This window comes from Erpetoichthys calabaricus, chromosome 18, assembly GCF_900747795.2.
Source record: "Erpetoichthys calabaricus chromosome 18, fErpCal1.3, whole genome shotgun sequence".
In the NCBI taxonomy this organism is placed as follows: domain Eukaryota; kingdom Metazoa; phylum Chordata; class Cladistia; order Polypteriformes; family Polypteridae; genus Erpetoichthys; species Erpetoichthys calabaricus.
The window spans coordinates 12,128,712-12,151,297 of record NC_041411.2 but is presented as its reverse complement, the minus strand read 5'-3'; the positions used below and the strand labels follow the sequence as shown (position 1 = coordinate 12,151,297).

The 22,586-nt window shown below is 39.7% G+C and overlaps 1 protein-coding gene across 1 annotated transcript in view; it reads left to right on the top strand.

Moving 5' to 3' along the window:
• dnah10 (dynein axonemal heavy chain 10) overlaps positions 1-22,586 on the top strand; it is a 112,071-nt gene that overhangs the window by 39,867 nt on the left and 49,618 nt on the right. The window contains exons 24-47 of the mRNA XM_051921587.1: positions 799-1,032; positions 3,076-3,198; positions 3,295-3,528; positions 7,459-7,682; positions 8,160-8,429; positions 9,481-9,664; positions 9,937-10,071; positions 10,203-10,355; positions 11,455-11,643; positions 13,360-13,506; positions 13,590-13,781; positions 13,871-13,989; positions 14,078-14,236; positions 14,341-14,476; positions 14,578-14,700; positions 15,338-15,469; positions 15,607-15,823; positions 15,934-16,053; positions 16,130-16,275; positions 16,888-17,040; positions 18,141-18,401; positions 18,846-19,018; positions 20,241-20,334; positions 22,193-22,360. Coding sequence (XP_051777547.1) covers positions 799-1,032; positions 3,076-3,198; positions 3,295-3,528; positions 7,459-7,682; positions 8,160-8,429; positions 9,481-9,664; positions 9,937-10,071; positions 10,203-10,355; positions 11,455-11,643; positions 13,360-13,506; positions 13,590-13,781; positions 13,871-13,989; positions 14,078-14,236; positions 14,341-14,476; positions 14,578-14,700; positions 15,338-15,469; positions 15,607-15,823; positions 15,934-16,053; positions 16,130-16,275; positions 16,888-17,040; positions 18,141-18,401; positions 18,846-19,018; positions 20,241-20,334; positions 22,193-22,360 — 4,086 coding nt within the window. The remainder of the gene's footprint in view (positions 1-798; positions 1,033-3,075; positions 3,199-3,294; positions 3,529-7,458; positions 7,683-8,159; positions 8,430-9,480; positions 9,665-9,936; positions 10,072-10,202; positions 10,356-11,454; positions 11,644-13,359; positions 13,507-13,589; positions 13,782-13,870; positions 13,990-14,077; positions 14,237-14,340; positions 14,477-14,577; positions 14,701-15,337; positions 15,470-15,606; positions 15,824-15,933; positions 16,054-16,129; positions 16,276-16,887; positions 17,041-18,140; positions 18,402-18,845; positions 19,019-20,240; positions 20,335-22,192; positions 22,361-22,586) is intronic.

Here is a 22,586-nt window from a genome sequence, read left to right as displayed (position 1 = left end):
AGGTAAGTATTCATTTTCACCTTTCGTCCACACTACCTTGGTGCTTTTAACACCTAAAAAATGTTGATTTTTGAAACTCCTCTCCAGAGCCATTTAAGTTTGAAATTGCAGGCTTAACTTTGTAATGTGGATGGGTGAAAACAGAGACTTTTAAAAATGCACATTATATTCGCGCTCTGATTTGTTTGTGCTTGTTGTATACAATCTTGTGGCATGGATTCTGCTCATTATAACATCTCACTCCCAGATGGGTCAACCTTCACAGAAGAAAATCATAGCCCATTGCTTACCTGTATGCATCTAAATTGTGTTTTGTACACTTAGAATGCTGCATACTTGCACAGGAGGCAAATCATTTACCCGTTGGGGGCTACATGTTTAATATTGCAGTAAATACACTGGTTGCCAGCGTTTTCGCCGATGCGTGAGTGCCCATTGTAAGTGAATGTCTAGGTCATATGCATTTCTGGTTGTTTTAGTGTGGACAGAGATCATTTTGGTCTAAAAACACCATTTTTAAATTAAAACGTAGCAGTATGGACATACCCCTTGACTCGTAACTAACAACATCTTTTCTGTTTTGAGTGGTTAAAGTAAAAATATTTAATCTTCAGGTATAGAATTCAAATTATTAATACATCTCTGAGAAAAGTACACATTCTGCCTTGGTTGCTTTCTCTTATGAGGAAGATCAGGTCATTTTTTTAAACTGAATTATGTTCTGATCCAGTAGTTTTGCTTAAAATTAAATCTAGAAAAAATGTAATTAAACTGCTCCCTTTTTTCCATTTTGACTAGGGCGTGAAAGAAGTTCTGGAAACCTGGGACAACATGAAGTTTGCCATCCTGAGATATTTTAAAGGTACCCAAGAGAGGGGCTACATTTTGGGATCAGTGGATGAAATCCTTCAGATCCTGGATGACAATGCCATGAATCTCCAGAGCATGTCGGGAAGCAGATTTGTTGGTCCTTTTCTGTCAACTGTTCAAGAATGTGAGAAGACCCTGTCCCTTATAAGTGAAGTCATTGGGGTAAAAGCTTTTCTTGTTTTACCAAACTTTGCTGCATTCAGTTTTTGCAAGACACTTTTAGCTTAAGGAGCCTTGAAACTCCAACTCCTGCTCCAGGGCCTTCATATTCGAATTCAGGTTGTGCCTCTGTGTAGGCTGATAGCACCTAACCAAGTCCTCACCTGGCCTTGAGGCTCCTCACCTAGTAATGTGGGTCACCCTGAACTATGAAGTTACAGTTAGAAGATCTGTTTTGACACGCACACATGCATTTATCTTCCAGATTAAACCATATGTTCTTTTACAGTTTATCGAGTGGTTTCCTTGTAGCTTAATTAGTTATTATCAATGCAAGAAGATCAGACATTTTGAAAATTCACTAACCGCACGTGCTGTGTGTTTATGTTAAAGTCTGTCTGTGATCAGCATCCTTCATGCAGTCTTTCAGCTTACAGGGCTTTTGAAGCCTGTACTGAAACATCTTTTTACTTCAGATAATCGGATAGCCCACTGTTAAGAAACATGGTTTAGAAGGAAACTCGGTTAGTACTTAGATGGGGGAATAAAAATCCTGTAATATGCCTTTTACATGACCAGATTGCAAAAAAGTTTTTATATATAAAAGGTCGTATTGGTTTTGAGTTCAATGAAAAAGTTGTGTTTTAGCCAATAACACAAAATTGATTAATCTGCCAAACAAAATTATAACATCTGATAATTTTGTCTTTGCAATTCATAGATTTTCTCTGCACATATAAAAAAAACCAAGAAATGAACAACTCTGTATTATCGAAAAGACAAGTGTACCGTATGAAATGTAGAGGATTATTTTAAATTTGTGGTTGTTGGGAACTGGAGACACAAACATGACAGATCAGGGGCGTTAGGCCTCCTAAAGGCTTCACTTTAAAGGCTTTATTGGCCAGGCCTGACCTCTTTTGCCTGCCTGGAAAGTTCATATCCCAGTGGGGCTAAATCACAGCTCCAACTGGCCTGCCTCAGCAGCCCAAAAGGGACTGAAGCTTTTAAAAGAGACTTAAAAGTCTTAAAATATATCTAAAAGCCCCTGTAAACCTCAGCTTGTAACCAAAAGGTCATTGTCCAACCCGCTATGTATCCTAACACAGGATCACAGGGGTCTACTGGAGCCAATCCCAGCCAACACAGGGCGCAAAGCAGGAACAAATCCCGGGCTGGGCGCCAGCCCACACACACACACCAAGCACACACTCGGGACAATTTAGGATCGCCAATGCACCTAACCTGTATGTCTTTGGACTATGGGAGGAAACCCACACAGACACGGGGAGAACATGCAAACTCCATGGGAGCGAACCCGGGTTTCGTAACTGCGAGTCGGCAGTGCTACCTCTGTGCCACCCAAAAGACAGATTTATGAACAGAAAAATACAAAGCAAGTCTCCACAGAGCATAATTGGCAAAAACAAGTTGACTAAAAGATAATCCTAAACAAACAAAAGTCCCAAATCGATACCAAGAAAGAGAATCATAAACTAGAAAATCCAATAACAAATAACAATACTCACAACCTCGCAAGAAAACAAAATGCTCGGCTTCTGAATCCTGAATATAAAGCCAGAAGGAGGACCCTGTGATGTCAGGTTGGTCTTGCATCTTGAGGAGCCCCTTGACAAAGCACAAGACACGCTTGCAAACTGAGAGACGGAACATAATTAACCAATAATAAACAAAATCAACAGAAATAGCATAAAAATAAGAGAAACAGATTTAAAATGAACAAAAACAACAAACAAGTACATAAATATACAACAGTGATATTACAGATTGCATGTCTGTGCACAGGTGAAGTAATAGAGAGAACGGCAAATTATTTTTCGGCTGTCTTTGGTCTTAGATAGAAAATAAAAGCTGGTCATGGGTAAAAAAAAAATCAAACCTCTGTTTTACCGAAGCAGAAATGGGACCAAACACTTTAATTTTGTATCCCTAAAATGAACCTGAAATAATTGTCTGCTCATCCTCTAAAGCTGTGCTTGTATTTGTACTTTAGTACAAAACTCGAGTGGTTTTTCTGTTTTGCAGGTATGGATGGTAGTCCAGCGGAAGTGGATGTATTTGGAGAGCATCTTTATAGGTGGTGATATTCGATCACAGCTTCCAGAAGAAGCCAAAAAATTTGACAACATTGACAAAATATTTAAGAAGGTGTGTCATTGGGCTCCATATGAGAAATAAGCACTTTGGATATTATCACTGTTTCCTGCTCCTTTAGAATGTTAAGATTCTTCTCTTTCATTTTAGATAATGACAGATTCTCTAAAGGAACCTCTAATTAAGAAATGTTGCCAAGCTCCAAATCGTCTGTCTGACCTGGAGAATTTGAGTGATGGATTGGAGAAGTGTCAGAAGAGTCTTAACGACTATCTGGATTCCAAAAGAAATGCTTTTCCACGGTTCTTCTTCATATCTGATGATGAGTTGCTTAGCATTTTGGGAAGCAGTGATCCAGGCTGTGTTCAAGAGCACATGATAAAGGTAACGCTAAATGGCTTTTGATTGTTATGTAGAACATATGTAATCCTGAAAATTGCACTGGGAAGCAAGCCCAATAAATTTAGACATTGCTTTTGAAAAAGGCGGAATGGGAACTAGTCTTCACTAGCTTCCACCAGATGATGAACAATCAGCTGATCGGTGGTCATGGAGGCAATTTCTTGGACTTGGCAATTGCATGCATTGGCAGATTTAGAACTTCCTCTAGTTGTGCTGTAATATAGACCCACACAAGTTTCCAGGTGCCATGTTAACGATTCAAAAAGCACCCCCTCCTAGAACAGAGTCACATTTTCCAGCTCACATTTCTAATCCCAGGCTGTTTTAAGAAGGGAGATGTGGGCCAAAATAGATGCAAAGACTTTTTATTTTATTTTAAACTCTCAAGAATTTGAGTTATTAGAATGGTGAACTGACTTTGTATTCCATGTTTTGTGATCTCGATTGCCTCTTCCTATGTCGTGCTGCCTTATGTTGTCGCCTCTAGATCCCTCGGACGAGTAGATTTATGGACCTTTGGCACTTGTCACATTGCACACATTTCAGTGGCTGGCTGGCTGTCCTTATGATGACTCGGCTCACAATCTTTGATTAGCCGCTAAACTAATTGAAACAACTTCTGGTCCATACTTATTTTCCATTCTCAGATTATAAACATATTGAAACAGCTGCCTTAAGGTTATAAATTACTGGTGCAACACAGAAAGAATGTATGAAAAAGAAATACTTCCCATGTGAATTGCCTCTGTAATTAAATCGCTTTGAAGAGTTCTGTAAAGATAAGTTCATCATGGTCTGTTTGAGCAAAAATTAAAACTTAATAGAAGCTGTTTTAGTTTGGGAAAATGGTTCCAAGGTTTTAAGAGAAAATAAGCAGGCAGGAATCAGAGAGGAAAGGTCCAATACTTCAATTGTTTACTTGTTCAAATATAATATCAGTTACATACAATATAATAGCAATATACATGCAGATATAGGAATTGTACTATTAACTTACAGTAATATATATATATATATAAATTATACTATTGACTTACAGTAATACAGATATATGAATTATACTATACTTACAGTAATATCAAAAGACCCAGAGCCATCATCCTAGACCAGTAGACTGAGGGAGCCCGCGTGTCAGTCTCGTCAGAGGATCAACTCGTGAGCCTGGTCCAATACCGGGCGGTGTGCACGTTCCCCACGGTTGAGCTTCCGAAGAAACTGAGGGCGGAACCTTCCCTTATATACTAATTGAGTGTCCTTACCCAAAATGGCTTACGTGTAAGCAGTGTATACAGAAGTGATCAGTTTCAGCACACACCCTTCCACGGGACGCAGTATTGTTTTTCTTCTACTTGGCCCTCACTGAGATGGTGCCTAGTATCAGAAGACACACAATAACAAGCGTTGCTGCAATGAAGCCCCTCGAAGTGAAAAACAAGTACATAGCCTTGACTGTATTCCCATAACATTCTGAAACTCTTTATGAGAAACAAGTTTTTGCACATTCTTTCGCTATCATCCCAGACATTCCAATCTTTGTAGCTGGTTTTGCACTGAAGCGACCAACCCCCTCTTACTCCTTTATTTCATCCCTTCTCCTGTTACAGAGAAAACTTTTTTTATTACAGAAGCTATCTGCAGTTTACAGAAAATTGAAGATGTTACCTTCACTTGACTGCATACGTACTTTTTATGTGCAGCTTTCTTGATTTGAGCGCATGACCCAAGTGTTGGGGCTCGTTTATACTTCACGCTCCAAACGCGTATGCGCCCGCATCATGGCTGCCACGCATTCCCAGCGTTCGTTTGACGCGTCCTCTGAGTTGCAGTACCACCAAAACGTCTGGGGGGGGGCGCAGTGTGCTAAAAGTCGGAACGTGACGTTGGAGTCTCTGTTTACTATCTACATGTGACAAAAAGCCGATATGCGGATCCTACGGAATCGATGTGCGAACTTTGATGTTTGATGAATGGTTCGATGTGGTGAAGCAAAATGCCGACATACGAATGCAGTTTTGGTGCTTTTATATTCAAGCGTTGCATATTCTCAATCGTAATGAACATGATACATTTTAAAAGTCTCACCATCTTTTGTGCCGTCTTTTTTCTCTGGGGCTTCCTCCTGACCTGACAGCAGCTGCAAACAGCAATAGATCACCACTAGGGAATTCATTCTCGGACGGGTTTATCCATTCCTGGGGATGACACAGTGCACGGGCATCTCACATGTGAACGGTTTTAGAACGACCGACACTTATTTTTAATAAAACTACTGCAATATGTTGACACCAATAAAAGACTAATCTTAACTACAAGCAGCTCATGCTGTCATATAAGTACATGTATCTACTTAGTTGCAGTAATAAGAGTGTAGAAAGCACAACATGTCAAGCGTGCGGTCGTCCAGGCGTGAGTGCACCTTCGTGCAGAGTATGCCAGCCGCTGAGAAAGCATGCTCTGCCTCCCTGAAGTAGGCGGCACAGTCATCAGCTACTGATACACTTGTTCTAAACAACGCCCGTGCTTGCCCGTTGCTCTGAAACACCGCCATTTCAGCTTTTACTGATGCATTCAGTTTCTTGTCATCATTCTATGATGGCAAGTTTCTTGGCAGAATTAATGCGGATGCAACAGACTGATGCATTACAATTTCAAGTTGCTGTTCAAAGCTGTCAACAGCACAGATGTCAATGAACTCTGCCCTGTCCTGGCATTCGTAAGCTGCAGTGTGCAGACACCTCCCAGTCCACTGTGCTCAGTCTTATTGGGAGCAGGGAGACTGACTGCTGCTGGTCTGTTGTTGAATGAATTAATGAGCAACACACTACACCATGGGCCAAAAAACTGTGCCACTTAATTATTTTCAACTATAACTCTGTTACTTCTTGATCGATTTTTACACGCTATACGTATATGCAAGCTTGGCCGTTCTCGTTCAGCTGGGACTTCCAGCAGGTTCATTCCCAGGAATGGGAAACGTCCAGGAATCCCGGGCTCCCGATTACTGGGATGGATTCCTTAATCACCACACAGAACACATTACATGTATGATATTCCAACTCACTGCACATTTAGAATCCTTAGATTTCTACTTTATCACTTTCATGATGAAATGCATTGAAGTATGTATGTTACATTTTACAGATAAATCGTAACTTTCGTTTAAATAATGAATACTGTTAATAATGACAGACATGGCGGTGACGTGGTGGTGGAGTGGTAGCACTGCTCTCTCGCAGGGAGTCACGTGGCTGGTATTCCCTGCCTGGAGTTTGCTTGTTTTCCTGGTGAGTTTCCACACTGTGCTCCGGTGTTTCCTTCCAAAGATACGCAGATTTGGTGACACTGAAATGACGCCAGTGTACGTGAGTGCTTGTATTCACCTTGCGATGAGCTGATGCCCCGTCTAGGGATTGTTTCAGCCTCGTACCCAATGCTTGGTGGAATGGACACATCCCTGGATTGATGGATTTAATCATTAAACATCCTTTTCAGAGATATTGTGGTAAGGTGTCATCGGAATTTAATGGGTGCTCCAGGTGGTGCATGCGTCGTGTCACGTGAAGCATAAACCTGGCCTATGACTGCCCGTGAACAGTCTGCAGTTTTTGTCATTATTCTATGCAGACTGAAATAGAACTAAACTCTGTGTGAAGCAGATCCGTTTCTGAGTTAGGAATTATATTCTCCTTGAGTCAGGGTTAGCACCCAACCCAATATATTTTTAATTTTCCTGAATTGCAATTCAATTTTCTTGATTCATTTTTTGACCGTCTTAAATGGTAATATTCTGTAATGAACTTGACGCGCTCTTACTTAACCTGTCCTTTGTTTTGGTACTTCTGATGACAACATTTCTGAACAGTGAGGATCATTGAAAGTCATTTTTTTTTCTCTTTTGCAAATATTTTGCAGATGTATGACAACATCGCTTCACTCGAATTCCAAGAGGGCAATTCAGGAGAAACTATAGTAACAGCTATGGTGTCAGCTGAAGGAGAAAAGATGACACTGAGGCAAGCTATCCCTGCTGAGGGAAGAGTGGAAGACTGGATGACAGCAGTTTTACATGAAATGAGAAGAACCAACCGACTTATTACAAAGGAAGCTATTTTCAGATACTGTGAAGACAGAAGTAGGTAAGAGTCAGCCGTCTGCTCGTGTTTCTGTATCCACTCTGTTGAATTCAAGTTTGTGTGGGTAAGAGCAACGCAGTCTGACTGGGGTACTACACATTGTGCCAGTCTGGAGTTGCCATTTAAATACATTTGCACTTCTTTGGGATGTGGTAGCAAAGCTTTGTATCTGAAGGAAAAAACTGTGCATAGAAATTGAAAGTCAAGCAAAGTTATCAAGCCAGTCTTCTGAACCTAACCATTGCAGCGCTGGCTTTGAGTAAGACGGAAGACTTATTCCATCTTCTCCTCCTGTTAGGCATTCAAACTCCGACTGCTCTGTTCATCATGATAAATACTTAACCTGGGAACTGCTACCAGCCCCTAACTTAAAATGCTCTTTAGATAAAGATCATCGTTATTTGGACCACTACGACAATTCAATGTTTAAAATGTTTTCTGAAGTGTGCGCTCATTGCGTTTGTCTCTGTGTTCATTTAGAGTGGACTGGATGCTGCTGTTTCAAGGTATGGTAGTGCTGGCTTCCACGCAGGTCTGGTGGACTTGGGAAGTTGAAGATGTCTTTGCAAAAGTCAAGAAGGGAGAAAAGCAAGCTTTGAAGAACTATGCCAAAAAAATGCACCAGCAAATTGACGGTCTTGTGACCAGAATCACACAGCCCTTGAGCAAGAATGACCGCAAAAAGTACAACACAGTACTCATCATTGATGTGCATGCCCGAGATATTGTTGACAAATTTGTAATGGATAGGTAAGGAATCTTGAAGCTAAATACTCCCCAGAAATGTATAAACTCTCTTCAATAAACTTGATGTAATAGAATCCCAGCTCATAGCTGGATGTGGTCTTGTTTATAGTATACAATAGTGAATATTATTTCTATTTCTAAGCACTTTATAGTACTAGGGTGTTGTACCGTGTTAGCCATTATGGGTGTAGTTAGAAGTCAAGCAAAGTGACGCCTTGTATTGGCTAACTAGAAAGATTACAAATGCAAGGCAACTCAGGCCCCTACTTCAGGCGAGATGTCGTTACGAGGGGCCTGAGTTGCCTCGACAGTCCTGCATATTGTAATCTTTCTAGTTAGCCAAGACAAGGCGTCACTTTGCTTGACTTCTCACTAAGCGCTTTATAGAGCAGTTAAGAACAGAATGTATAGCAGTAGAACATTACATGAGTACTTAGAGAGAGAGACAAACAATATTCCTGGAAAACAGAAAGTTTCAAGAGAAAATGAGAAGAACAAAAACAAGAATCTAGACCAGGATAATGATGGATAAGATAATCAGTTATGGAAGAGAGTGCTTAATTTTGAACATGAATTAGGTCAACGGTGGATCTTTAGTTTGGGTTTGATGTGCAAGACTAACTAACAAAGGAGGAAATTCATTGAAATTGGGCTCTGGAGCCCATATAGCATTTGCCGAAGTACTGTTACCCTGTGGTTTTATAATAGAGTTACAAGATTACAACTTTATTAAAGTGCTTATGTCGGATGGGTGCTTTTCGCATTTGTCATATTTACTGTTTTCAGAGCCTCCACTTAGAGAAATATTTAAAAATTCACTTCATGAAAGTGATTTTTGTTAACGCTTTTGTAGAACTGAGTATAATCAGAATCTGCAGATAATTCTGATTGTGTTTATTTTAATTGGTAGCGCAAGTGAAAATTAACACCAAGAAAAATGACAAATTTCAGTATGTGTTCCGTCTGTAGGCAGGTTATAATGTAAGTAAAGTAAAAAAACATTTTGATTATTCCCTAAATTCTGCTCATATTTTTCTTCTTTTTGCCCTTCTAGTATAATGGATGCACGTGAATTTGAATGGGAGAGCCAGCTTCGATTTTATTGGCTAAAGAAAGATGACGATCTTTTTGTACGCCAGTGTACCGGCACCTTTTCATATGGGTACGAGTACATGGGTCTTAATGGTCGCCTGGTCATCACTCCCTTGACTGACAGAATATATTTGACACTCACACAGGTAAAGAGAACGTCTCCAGTGTTTTTATTGTTGTGGTATTTATTTGCACCAAGAGTATGTACAACACAGATGGCTTTGCGTAGCAAGTGCAATGTCCTAATTTGATGTTGTTTTTATTAGTTTCGTTGAGATATTTGTCGTGCAAATAAACCGTATATTTTTGGTGTTATTTATTGTTCATTTATTATTATTACAAATATTATTTTTGCTAATTGTGTCTATAAGTACTTGGTAGAATGAAGTCTAATAAACGAATATTTTTCTTATTTCAGGCACTGTCCATGTACTTGGGTGGTGCTCCAGCAGGACCCGCTGGTACGGGCAAAACCGAAACAACGAAAGACCTGGCAAAAGCTCTAGGACTCCTGTGTGTGGTTACAAACTGTGGCGAGGGCATGGATTACAAAGTACGAGGCTTTGCCAGTGTTATATTTTGTTCATTTTGCTGTGTTTTATTGGCGTTTTTAGTATTTACATTTCTAATGTTGGATGTTTTGACTTCTTGGATGTGTTCTCATTTTCTTTTATTTTTCCCCAGGCAGTTGGTAAAATTTTCTCCGGCTTAGCCCAGTGTGGTGCATGGGGCTGTTTTGATGAATTTAACAGAATTGATGCTTCGGTGTTGTCTGTAATTTCTTCACAAATTCAGACAATCCGGAACGCACTTATTCTTCATCTGAAGAGATTTCAGGTATGATTGGTTCAGTGTGTAACTGTAACTATGGAGCCAAACCTGCCGCCTTATTCAGATTTGTTTTTGTTAGCAGACCTCCCATGAATATCGAAGCAGGCCTTAGTGCAGGCGTAGAGTTTCATACACATATCTCATCTAAACCTCAACAAGAAACCAAACTGAGTTGACAGCAAGCAAATGTTTTGCCTGCCACTGGATTGAGGATACTGTTGTTAGCAATATGTTTAGTATGAGTGCTCTTGTGAGTTTGTGGAATATCCCACTAAAGACAAACGTAAAGTATTGTGTAATTGGAGCGAAAAAATTGAAATACAGGCATGTTACAATGAAATGTACAACATAGAACTGTTTTTATTATTTCCTTATAAGTTGTGGAGCAAAGCAATTCGTTATTACAAGAAGCACTGGGGTTGCGCAGTGTTGTCTGTTTCAATCCCGCATCCTGCCATTGTCTGTGTGGATGTTGTACCTTCTACTTGTGTTAACGTGGCTTTTCCTTTGTGGATTTCCCTAAAGATACACAGCTTAGGTTAATCAGGACCTCTGCGTTGTCCCTAGTGTGGTGTGTGAGTGAGTGTGATGGTCTGGTGTCCTTCTGCTTCGTGCTGCTGGGGTAGGCTTTGGTCCCCAGTTACCCTCCTTAAGACTAAGAGGCTTAGAGAAAACATACATGTATATCTACATGAAGAACTTGAAATATTCATAGTTTGAGTGTTTATTTACATTTGTGTACTTGTTACACTTAATGTAGCTTTTTCTTTTTAGTGTGTATGTACTAGATTGTGTTACAGTATTGTGATCAGTTCAGTGACATAGACCTGATGTAATTCTGTCACTGTCTGGGTGTCATTTTTACATTCTCCACATTGGTTTTGTTTGTTTTTTCCCACATTCCTAAGGTGTGCCTTGTAAATTGATGGGCAACACTAAATCTGGCCTGTCGTGCCTGTCTTGGACTAACATCCCATCCAGGGAAGTCTCCACCTTGTGCTTACTGCTGTGGAAGTGGTATTAACTTCCATATTAATAGACTCACGAGTGCAAAGTGCTTCACAGAGCTCTTCAAACTCCAGTGACAGAACTTGTTTTTCTTCAGTTTGAAGGGCAGGAGATCGCAATGGATGACCGAATGGGCATTTTTATTACTATGAACCCAGGGTATGCGGGCCGCACAGAGCTGCCAGAGTCGGTGAAGGCTCTCTTTAGACCTGTTGTGGTGATTGTGCCCGATTTGCAGCAGATCTGTGAAATCATGCTTTTTTCAGAAGGATTTCTTTTGGCAAAGGTACCATTTCTTGTTTATTTTTATTTTTTCCAGCTGTGTTTATCCTTATTGCCAATGTTTCCTGCCCCTTGCTGACCATATTGTGCTCACTCGTTTCCTGATGACCTTTATCTCTATTAGACCTACGTTAGGAAGAAATCGTGACTGACTTGTCACTTTTGAAAAATGCCGAGTAAATCTTCCAACAGCATGTACAATGCGTGTAGAGATAAACAGAATACGTTTACCTCTACATATACAAGGGGTGGTACCCAGCCGGGACACCCTAGAGGACCAGAGGAGGGCTCACGACTCCTCCAGACCATGAGGGGGCGACCGCCGTGGTTGCTATGGGGGCAGAGCTTTGAAGCTCAACCCTGTAGGGGCCCGTGGTCACCGCCAGGGGGCGCCCCAATGCCTGGAGAGCCCTGGACCTCAGCAGTTCCGCCACACCAGGAAGTGCTGGGGGGAAGAGGAGCAGGGACACCCGGAGTGCTTCCGGGGATACAGCCGGCACTTCCGCCACACTGGGGCGTGTTGGTGGGAGATTACCAGAACACACCTGGAGCACATCTGGGGGGACAATAAAAGGGCTGGAGTCGGGTGGAAGAGAATGAGGTCTGAGGGAGGAAAGGCATTTGTTGAGGGCCTGGACTTTTGGGGTGATTGGTGCTGCGGCACTGGGTTTGCGTGCACTTGAATATTGTAAAATAAACGTGTGTTGGACTTTAAACAATGTCCGTCTGTCTGTCTGTGTCTGGGCTGGTTCCCACAAAGGCAAAGCCCTCACTGACTCATCACTAATTCTCCCACTTTCCATATAGGTGGGAAGCTGAAATTTTGCATGCTCATTCCTCGCAATTACTTACAAAACTTGTGTATGTTTCATGTCCAAGGGGGGGGGAAACGGGTGTACCCCCTAAACTGTATATATAGATAGGGGAAACCCATCCATCCATCCATTTCCCAACCCGCTGAATCCGAACACAGGGTCACGGGGGTCTGCTGGAGCCAATCCCAGCCAACACAGGGCACAAGGCAGGGAACCAATCCTGGGCAGGGTGCCAACCCACCGCAGGACACACACAAACACACCCACACACAAACACACACTAGGGCCAATTTAGAATCGCCAATCCACCTAACCTGCATGTCTTTGGACTGTGGGAGGAAACCCACGCAGACACGGGGAGAACATGCAAACTCCACGCAGGGAGGACCCGGGAAGCGAACCTCAGGTCTCCTAACTGTGAGGCAGCAGCGCTACCCACTGCGCCACCGTGCTGCCCATAGGGGAAACCCCTCTTCACTATTTCTGCGATTTCCAATATACATAGGAAGCCCAAATTTCCCCATGCTCATCCTTTACGCTGTACTTACAAACACAAATTCACTCTCAGTACTAAAATAAGCCTACGACAATAGGCTTGTGAATTTCCCCTTGGGATTAATAAAGTATCTATCTATCTATCTATCTATCTATCTATCTATCTATCTATCTATCTATCTGATTGACAATCATGTTACGTTATTTTTAAAATGTTTCTTTTTCATAACTTCTTTAGCACACTACTTCTCTGCTGCAAAGCACAGGTATTTTGCTAGTATATAATAAACACTAAACACTTTGACCCTGCCTTTTACTTTTCTTTTCATTTGTCATTTTCAATTTGTGATTTTAAATGGAGTTTACATTTTTTACTACTCTAAATGATCATATAAATTATTATATAACAGATTCTTGCTAAAAAAATGACTGTCCTGTACAAACTGGCAAAGGAACAGCTTTCCAAGCAACATCATTATGACTTCGGACTTCGTGCACTGAAATCTGTTTTGGTAATGGCCGGAGAGCTGAAGAGAGGATCTCCTGATTTAAAAGAGGTAGAACTTCGCCATGTTCTCTAGATCTGTGTGCTCTTGTTGTTGAACAGCGTATCCTTTTTAACCGTCTTTCTGTTTTATAGGACAAAGTTTTAATGAGAGCTTTGCGAGATATGAATCTTCCCAAGTTTGTATTTGAAGATGTGCCTTTATTCCTTGGGCTCATCACAGATCTGTTCCCTGGCCTAGACTGCCCCCGTGTCAGCTACCCCAATTTCAATGAAAAGGTGGAGACGTCATTATCTGAGAATGGTTATGTACTGCTTCCTGTGCAGGTGAGGGTATTCGGTGATTAAATATTAATAATGCTGCAGATAGAAAATCTTTATTGTAAACTATTTGGATTGTTGTTGTCTATTTTTAGGTGGACAAAGTGGTTCAAATGTACGAGACAATGATGACACGTCATACTACCATGGTAGTTGGTCCAACAGGTGGTGGTAAATCTGTGGTTATTAATACCTTGTGCCAGGCACAGACTAGGTATGCTACTGACTAACAGCCTTATTTTAACAATGGACAAGTTTCCATTCTTAAATTTGATATTGTTTCTTGTACTTGTGTTCTGTAGGCTTGGTTTGGTGACAAAGCTGTACACACTTAATCCAAAAGCAATGAGTGTGATCGAGTTATATGGCATACTGGATCCAACCACACGAGACTGGACTGACGGAATCCTGTCTAATATATTCAGAGACATCAATAAGCCAACCGATAAGATGGAAAGGCGGTAAGCAGAAGTGTTTAGCATCTGCACTTGCAATGAAATAATTGCTAAGTAAAATGAATTGAAATTCGTTATCCTTTCACTGCTTTGTTCGTGATTTCTTATAGGTATATTTTATTTGATGGCGATGTTGATGCACTGTGGGTTGAAAATATGAATTCGGTAATGGATGATAACAAACTGCTGACACTTGCTAATGGAGAACGAATCCGCCTGCAGACGCACTGTGCTTTACTATTTGAGGTGAGACTATTTGTTTACTTTCTCAGTACTGTTGAGTACTTTGTAGTACCATAGCTATGAGTCTAATAAATAATAGTAACTTAGCATCTTATTCAATATAGGTCGGTGATCTTCAGTATGCATCTCCTGCTACAGTCTCACGTTGTGGAATGGTCTACGTGGATCCAAAAAACTTGGGATATAAACCTTATTGGCAGAAATGGGCACGAAAAAAACCTGAAAAGGTAAACAATGGAAGGATGAATAAAGGACCGTGTCGCATGTGTGTTTGTCTTTGAAAAAGTTATGGAGGTTGTGTCCTACAGTTGATAGAGAATTTACCAAAATGGTGAATTAGTGTCTCTGTGGGCACTGGTGGCATTCCATTTAAGAGTAAATATTCGAGTAACACTCTAATAGCCGAGGCAGTGTTAGGTTTTTATGTTCTCGTAATATTGTTTATTTGGAACTACATAGGCGATGATGTATATATCTGAAGGGAACAACTTAACTGTAAAGAAAGTGGTAGAATTTAGTAGCGTGTCTCTTAACTCAGCTATAGAAGGAAGATGGCGATCTCAAGGAAAACTGATACCACAGGTATTTCTAGCATATTAAATTAGGTGCTTTATCACATTGTTTGTTGTATCATATAATCAAAATTTTAAAGCAAATTTTCCTTTTTTAATGCTATAATCTGAACTAAAAATCTCTTCGATGTCCCTTAGTTCTCATACAGAACTGGTAATTTGGCGGATTATTGCACAGGCTGTGGCTGTTTTAACACTTGCCTGCACCTGACACACACACACTTGATTCTGATATTTGTAGTTGTTCTTTTAAAGGGCAACACTGTCATGTTTCTGTTTACTGAAATTTCAGGATCAAACGGAGCTAAATCGACTGTTTGACAAGTACGTCCCCGATACAGTGGCAATGATCGTGGAAGGGATTGTGGACGGCAGGCAGGGAGAAAAGCTGAAGACGATAGTTCCCCAAACTGATTTGAATATGGTAAGTGTACCATGTAACTTATGAGTCACTGATTTGCTTTTAAACTTAAGTAAACATCATAACATAATCTCAAATGTAATAATTGTTGAATTTGTTGTCACCCTTAAAGACTATAAATGTCTATTTTGTTGTAAAAGGTGGTGCAGCTGAGTATGATGCTTGATGCCCTACTGGAAAATGATGAGATTGAACCAGACGTCCTAGAGTGCTATTTCCTCGAAGCTCTGTATTGTTCATTGGGTGGTACTCTACTAGAACAAGGAAAAATTAAATTTGATGAGTGCATCAAGAAGCTGGCATCTATGTCAACTGTCTATGATGCAAAAACTCTTGCTGGGCCCGGAGAACTTCCTGGTAAGGCTTATCTGCTGCAACGTGTTCTCCTCATACTATGGATTACCTCTAATGTTCTGCTGGTTTTGAGTAGATATTAGACGGGTTCATTCAGTTGTTTGCAATTTTAGGGCAACTGCCTTCACTATACGATTTTCACTTTGATGGTGAACTGAAAAAGTGGGTGCCATGGAGTAAATTAGTGGCTACATATGTTCACAACCCAGAAGTCAGCTTTATTGACATTCTTGGTAAGTGTTATGTTTTTATATTTTTTTATTTGGCACATATTTTATGAATTCTAATCATTTATTTTTTTTCTTTTAGTGCCCACTATTGACACGACTCGCACCAATTGGTTGTTAGAGCAAATGGTCAAAATCAAGAGACCAGTTATTCTAGTTGGAGACTCTGGTACATCCAAAACTGCCACAACTCAGAACTTCTTGAAAAATCTCAATCCTGACAGCACTGTATGTTGTTGTTCTTCTTATTTTTGTATTAATTAGTTCTGTTTTATTGTCTGTAGTAGAAGCAAAAGGCAGAATCTAATTAAGTGTTATGATCTAACTTATTTTTGATTTTTCAATAAAGTTCTTGAAACTTTTTGTGTATGTTGGAGGCCAAGGATCTCAGTTGTCAACCTTAATTTGAATAATTTTACTTCTTTTCTTACGCTTGTCATTAAAATGACTGAGCAACTTAAGGTGAACACTCAGTGTTATAATTCGGAATGGATTAATAAGAGTGAAGTGGCAGTATGCTTCTTGAAAGATTTTTTTTTGGTAAAAGAAAATGTATAATCTAGTTGATTAAAAACACTTTAGGTTACGCTCTTCTTTTAAAACAGTATGTTTTTCTAATAGTACTGCTTTAAACAGAGCAGCTTTAAAGTATACAGTAAAGATAAGAAGTGAATAAATAATGCTGAACAGCGCCATATTGGGTTGGTGTCGTATGTCTCTTTATGAGTATTCATGGCGTTAGATAAAGGTCTAAGTAGCTTTCTCAGTTTTTCTTCGGAGTTGCTGTGTTTCTCAGTTTGTGTATTAACAATTTTGGATTCCTTTGCCTTTCTTTATTAGATGGTATTAACAATCAATTTCTCATCCCGGACAACTTCAATGGATCTTCAAAGAAACTTGGAGGCCAATGTGGAGAAGAGAAGTAAAGATACTTACGGCCCCCCAATGGGAAAGCGGCTCTTAGTGTTCATGGATGACCTTAACATGCCCAAGGTAATCTGATCCAAGCTACATTTACGTTAGTTAACATTCAATTTGAGGAATTGTTCTGGATGTGTAATCAAGAAACCGTCAAAAGAATGCGTCTTTATTTAAAAAATGTTTTTTGTTGTATTTCATTTTATTTGCAAAGTAGGAAATGGCTTAATTTTACAAGTTAATCATTCGTCTGACAAGTCATTCTTGAATATCGAGTGCTTTAAGCTGAAAACTGTACCGCTTTCCAGTGGCGTAGCTCGAGTTTGGGGCTTCAACATATCTGAATATGTTAACCTATTTAAATAGAAAATTAAAATGAGGTATAGAGAAAAATTAAGATACATTTTGCATAGATTTATTTATATATAGAGAGACAGCAATATTTTTTTCACATATAATTATCTATAAGCATCAACTAGACAAGAATATAGTACAGACGCACTGATAAGCCGTGTTCTGATTACTAGTTTAATATAATTACACTGTGAAAACCAGAACCGGTGTGGTGTACGAGTGATAGGTGGGGATGAGCAAGAACGCATTCGGATCGATAACGAAACGAAATTATATAAATGTAAAGAATTATTATTATTATTATTATTATACATTGTGAATTAGTGTTCTGTGATCTGAAAGTGTGTGGATGTCATTGACGCATACTGCATTCACTCAGTCTGTGTAGCTGTCTATCATATGTGCCTTCTATCTATCTATCTATCTATCTATCTATCTATCTATCTATCTATCTATCTATCTATCTATCTATCTAATGTTTCTGTTTATTTTTGTCTAAATTTCAACTGCTGTGTCTGATGCCGTCACAGAAGGACCGTCTGAAAATGATTTTTGAAGCATTTCTGGATGAAAATCAGAAAATTCATTCATGAGTGATATTTTTCCGAACCCTGCTGCTTACATGTGAAGTGTTCCGAGCCTTTTGGCCAATAATGCCGCCCCCAAAAATGTGCCGCCCCCTCCGCCCGCCCCTAGCTACGCCACTGCTGCTTTCAATATTTTCTGTGATTATACTGTTGATTTGTTCTTCTCTTAGGCTTTCTAGCACTGTGTACTTCACTTATGTCCGATACAATAAAATATTTTTCTTTTTATTTTAGGTTGATGAATATGGCACACAACAGCCTATAGCACTCTTGAAACTGCTTCTTGAAAAAGGCGGAATGTATGACCGTGGAAAAGAGTTAAATTACAAAATTCTCAGAGACTTGGGTTTTGTGGCCGCGATGGGAAAGGCAGGAGGGGGTCGCAATGAAGTGGACCCCAGATTTATATCCCTTTTCACTGTATTTAATGTCCCTTTCCCTGCAGAAGAATCCTTGCACTTAATATACTCCTCAATTCTTAAAGGACACACCAGGGTAGGCCTGATTTTAATTTTAAATAAACACTGCACTTCTGCTCTGTCAAAGCATTTCTTATATTTGTTATTTAACCTAATAACCTTGTTCATTGCTATGGGTGATCTGTTGGTTGTGTAGTACTTGGCCAGTCTGATGCTGTTCATAACAAGCACTGTCACAAAGAACTTATTACAACAAGGCTGAGTACAAAATAAAATAATGCAACGTGTGTGTGACAGTAGATACGTAGAACTGTAGTGATGTCTACTGGGTAAGGACACCAAAAGTCGAGTTACAGTAAACATGTAACGTAATGATGCTAATGAGAAAGGGGCCTGCACACTTTAATGTACTTAGCATTAAAATAATGAGGTTGATAACATTTTATTCTTAAATTGTATTTTGGAAAATAATCCCTGATAAAATAACTTGTCACCAATATTGTTTTTAATGTATCACCAGCCATTTGAGGAAGACATTCAAGGCATTTGTGACAAAATTACTTTCAGCACCTTGGAGCTTTATAAAAACATAATCCGCGACCTGCCGCCCACCCCCTCCAAATTCCACTACATTTTTAACTTGAGAGACCTTTCAAGAGTTTATAACGGACTCATCCTAACCACCCCAGAGAGGTGAGAACACAATAAACTGAAATCTGTCTAGTTTTGCATAGAATAGAAGAACAACATGCAAATGTCTAATGATGAAATGAAATGAAATGGCCAGATTAATATCTCTGCCCTGTATGTCCAGCTAGTATTTGACTCACAAGCGCACATCTCGATATCATTTGCTAGTCTGTTTTATAAAACTGAGATGGTTTGGTATCTTTTTGTAATGTTCTTGCGTACGTCAGTTAGATTTTGGGGTGCTCAACAGCCTGCTGGTGGCATTGCGTTGTCACAGTGGTGTAGCTTTGAGGTGTGTGCTTGTGGATATGAGCTAAGGAAGGAGACCTACGGTATGTTAGCTGGTGTTAAATGCCAGCTCTCTCTGGAGGCTCCATGTTAGTTAGCCCCTTGGCTGTGCCGGTTTCTCCTCATGTTTGTGAGTACCTGGGGTCCTCTAAGATTGTCCCTAGAGGGGTGAGAGTGGGCGCCTGCATGAGCTGAGGACAGTCGGCTAACTTGGAGTCCCACCTTGAGCATGATGCTGCCAGGCTGGGCACCTGAGCCGATGGATGGTTCTGTCTTCTTAATTAACTGCTTTCATGAAGATGTGTTGGTATTTGTGTCTACAGTAAGTGTAAGCGTTTTGTATTATATTAGTAAGTCTGAATTGAAAGTTAGGAGAAGCATCCATTCCTCTTTATGTCCAAATTCTTTATTAAGGTGGAGTGTACTGTGGGCGGGTGTGTGTGTGCGTAATTGTACCCTCTGATTGCCTGGCACATACTCCAGGGTTGGTTTGTGCCCTGTGCCCAGTGCTGCTTAGATAATCTCCGCATGTGACCTATGGTTATGAAATTGGACAAATGTGCGGGTGGATTAGAAAATGAACACTTCGATTTATAACAGTCACGTTAAAACAGAATTTTTGGAAAAATATTATTTTTGCATGTATTCTATTGTATTATTATTATTATTATTGTGTAGTTAAGCTGGATTAATTTATACGTTGTTAAAGGCTCATCAACTTAATCCTTGTGTATTATGTGAAACTAAGGTAGATTTAGTAGATTTTATACTTGATAGCATCCTGGTGTATCTCTTTGATTATTTAAATGTCATTGGTGTGCTGTAAGTAATGGTGGAGGAGCAATAAGCTAACATTGTTTTGTAGTTTCTTATGTTATCGTATGTGTATCTTTTATTACCTCAATGTTAATGACTTTTTGTCTTATTTAATGTGCAGATTTCTGACTGTTGCTCAGTTTGTGAGAGTGTGGAGAAATGAATGTCTCCGAGTGTTTCATGATAGACTTATTAATGAAACCGACAAAACATTGGTAAGCTTTTTATTTTATTAAAATGAGGCGTCTTACCTTTGAATCTTTATAAAATACATAAGGTGTTCCTCCTTTTCTACATTACCAGATACATCCTTCAAGTATTGGAAAATATTATGATACTGTGGGAGGCTTTCAAGGGATAAGTTTGGTATTTTTCAATTCAAAATGATTTCTTCAGCATTTTTTTAGTACATTTTAAAAATGCTTTGTTCGTGCATCTTAGAGTGGTGCCGGATTATGTCAATATGTAGTAGAAAAAGCCTTCACACTCACTAATATCTGCATTTACGATATCAAGATGAAAATTCATCACAAGAACCTCATGTAAATTGTTTTGATGTTAAAACAATAAAAATGCAAAATGAAGGTTAGCTATTTTAAAAATGTCAGGAAATTGAAAATATACTGAAATAAGGGAGCTTCACCTAAAACAGGGAGGATATTGTTGTGAGTTTTTGGGAATTACAGCGATGCTGTAGTACTGTAGACGAGTCCTGGAGGACCACCATGGCTGCAGGTTTTCACTCTAACCCTTTTTCTTAATTAGTGAGCTGTTTTTGCTGCTACTTAACTTCTTTTTGAATTAATTTTAGTTGACCTTTTTTAAGATTTTTTCCCCTGAATTTCTTCATCGTTCCTCTGAATTGTTTCATTTCTTTCCTTAAATGGCACCCAAACAGAAGTAAAATGTGAAGTGAGTGAGCCAACAGAAGACCACCTAAGGGCCTCAAACTCCAACCAGTTGCTTAATGAGGCTCTGATTCTTGTCGTTAATTAAACCCGTTCTTTAATTCTTGCTGCTGCTCTCATTGTGCAGTAGCAGACATTTCTGCAATTGTTGATTTTGTCTTTTCTAAGAGCTCTGGTCAAATGTTTTGTGGACCTGAGCAGACCAACATTCCTGAGACCTTCATCTCTCCTTATTCTCAGATATTGCATGATGGACACAGTTTGCTGGTCCTGTTTCGGTTCATTTTGTATCTCATTGTTTGACGGCTAATTAAGGAAAAAGAAACAATTAAAGGGGTCAAAGTCTTCAAGAACAAGTCAAATTTCAAAATGAATTCAAACAAAGTCAATTAGCAGCAAAGATAGGTTGCTAAGAAAACGGTTAGAATGAAAACCTGCAGCCACGGTGGTCCTCCAGGACCGGAGTTGGCGACCCCTGCTGTAGGCGGTCAAGCTGGATATCCACAATACACATTGGTGTAGTGAGGCAAAGAACCCAAGAGGTCAGGTTTTAAACAGAATGAAGACCGTGGGATGTTGGTGGTGATGACAGACTTTTTACAGTTTCCAGGAGTATTTTCCTCTGTCCTGTAATACACCACCTATCTTACTAATCTGCGTGTAATGTCACTCGGAATGACCCTGAGCTTGTCAGTCACGAGATATTTAATTAGCAAGTTTGTTTGGTAAAATGTTCATAGGGTTTTAATGTAAGCGCATTCCATTTCTGTTGACATTTCTCAGTACAACCCAAATAAACCATATAGTTTAAAATGACATGTTTTTGTTCCCTTGACCTTTTGTGCAGTACTTAAACTCTTTTATGCCGCATTTATTAAATATGCAAAACCTTCCTTATTCCTCTCTAAGATGTTTATAATAAAGATGAACAAAGCTGAATGAGCTTACCATGAGTTCATAAGACCTTAACCACTCTTCTTACTAAGTGAGGGACTGAGGTAGACACCAGAGGGTTAGGGACATCGGGGCTTGTAGTCCTCCATGAAACTGTGCAGGCCACACGTCCAGACACGGCCAAGGTCCAGCACATATTCCTCTCCTGCCTTATACCTCTGTACAGTCATACACAGACCTTTAACAATTACTTTTCTCTTGCAACCTCAAGGTCCAGACCCATATTAAAAACTTAATCGAAGAACATTTTAAATCTGAGTTGGAGTCCGCTATCCGCGATCCTATTCTTTTTGGAGACTACAGGACGGCGTTGAATGATGCAGAGCCCCGAGTATATGAAGACATTCAAGACTACGATGCATCCAAGGCTCTGTTTCAGGTGAAGTCTACCAGATTATACTTTTTGTACATTCACATTGATTCATATTAAAATTTTGGATACCTTTAAACATAATATTGGAATACCTTGTCAGCTTTTCCTTTTTGTTTTTTTGTTTGTTTGTGAAAACGTCTTGACACAGAACTATAAGGTTTTGTACCAGAGATATCTGAGCAGAATCCGGTGTGTTACAAGGAGTTTTACGTACAAACTCTTTGGGAATTGT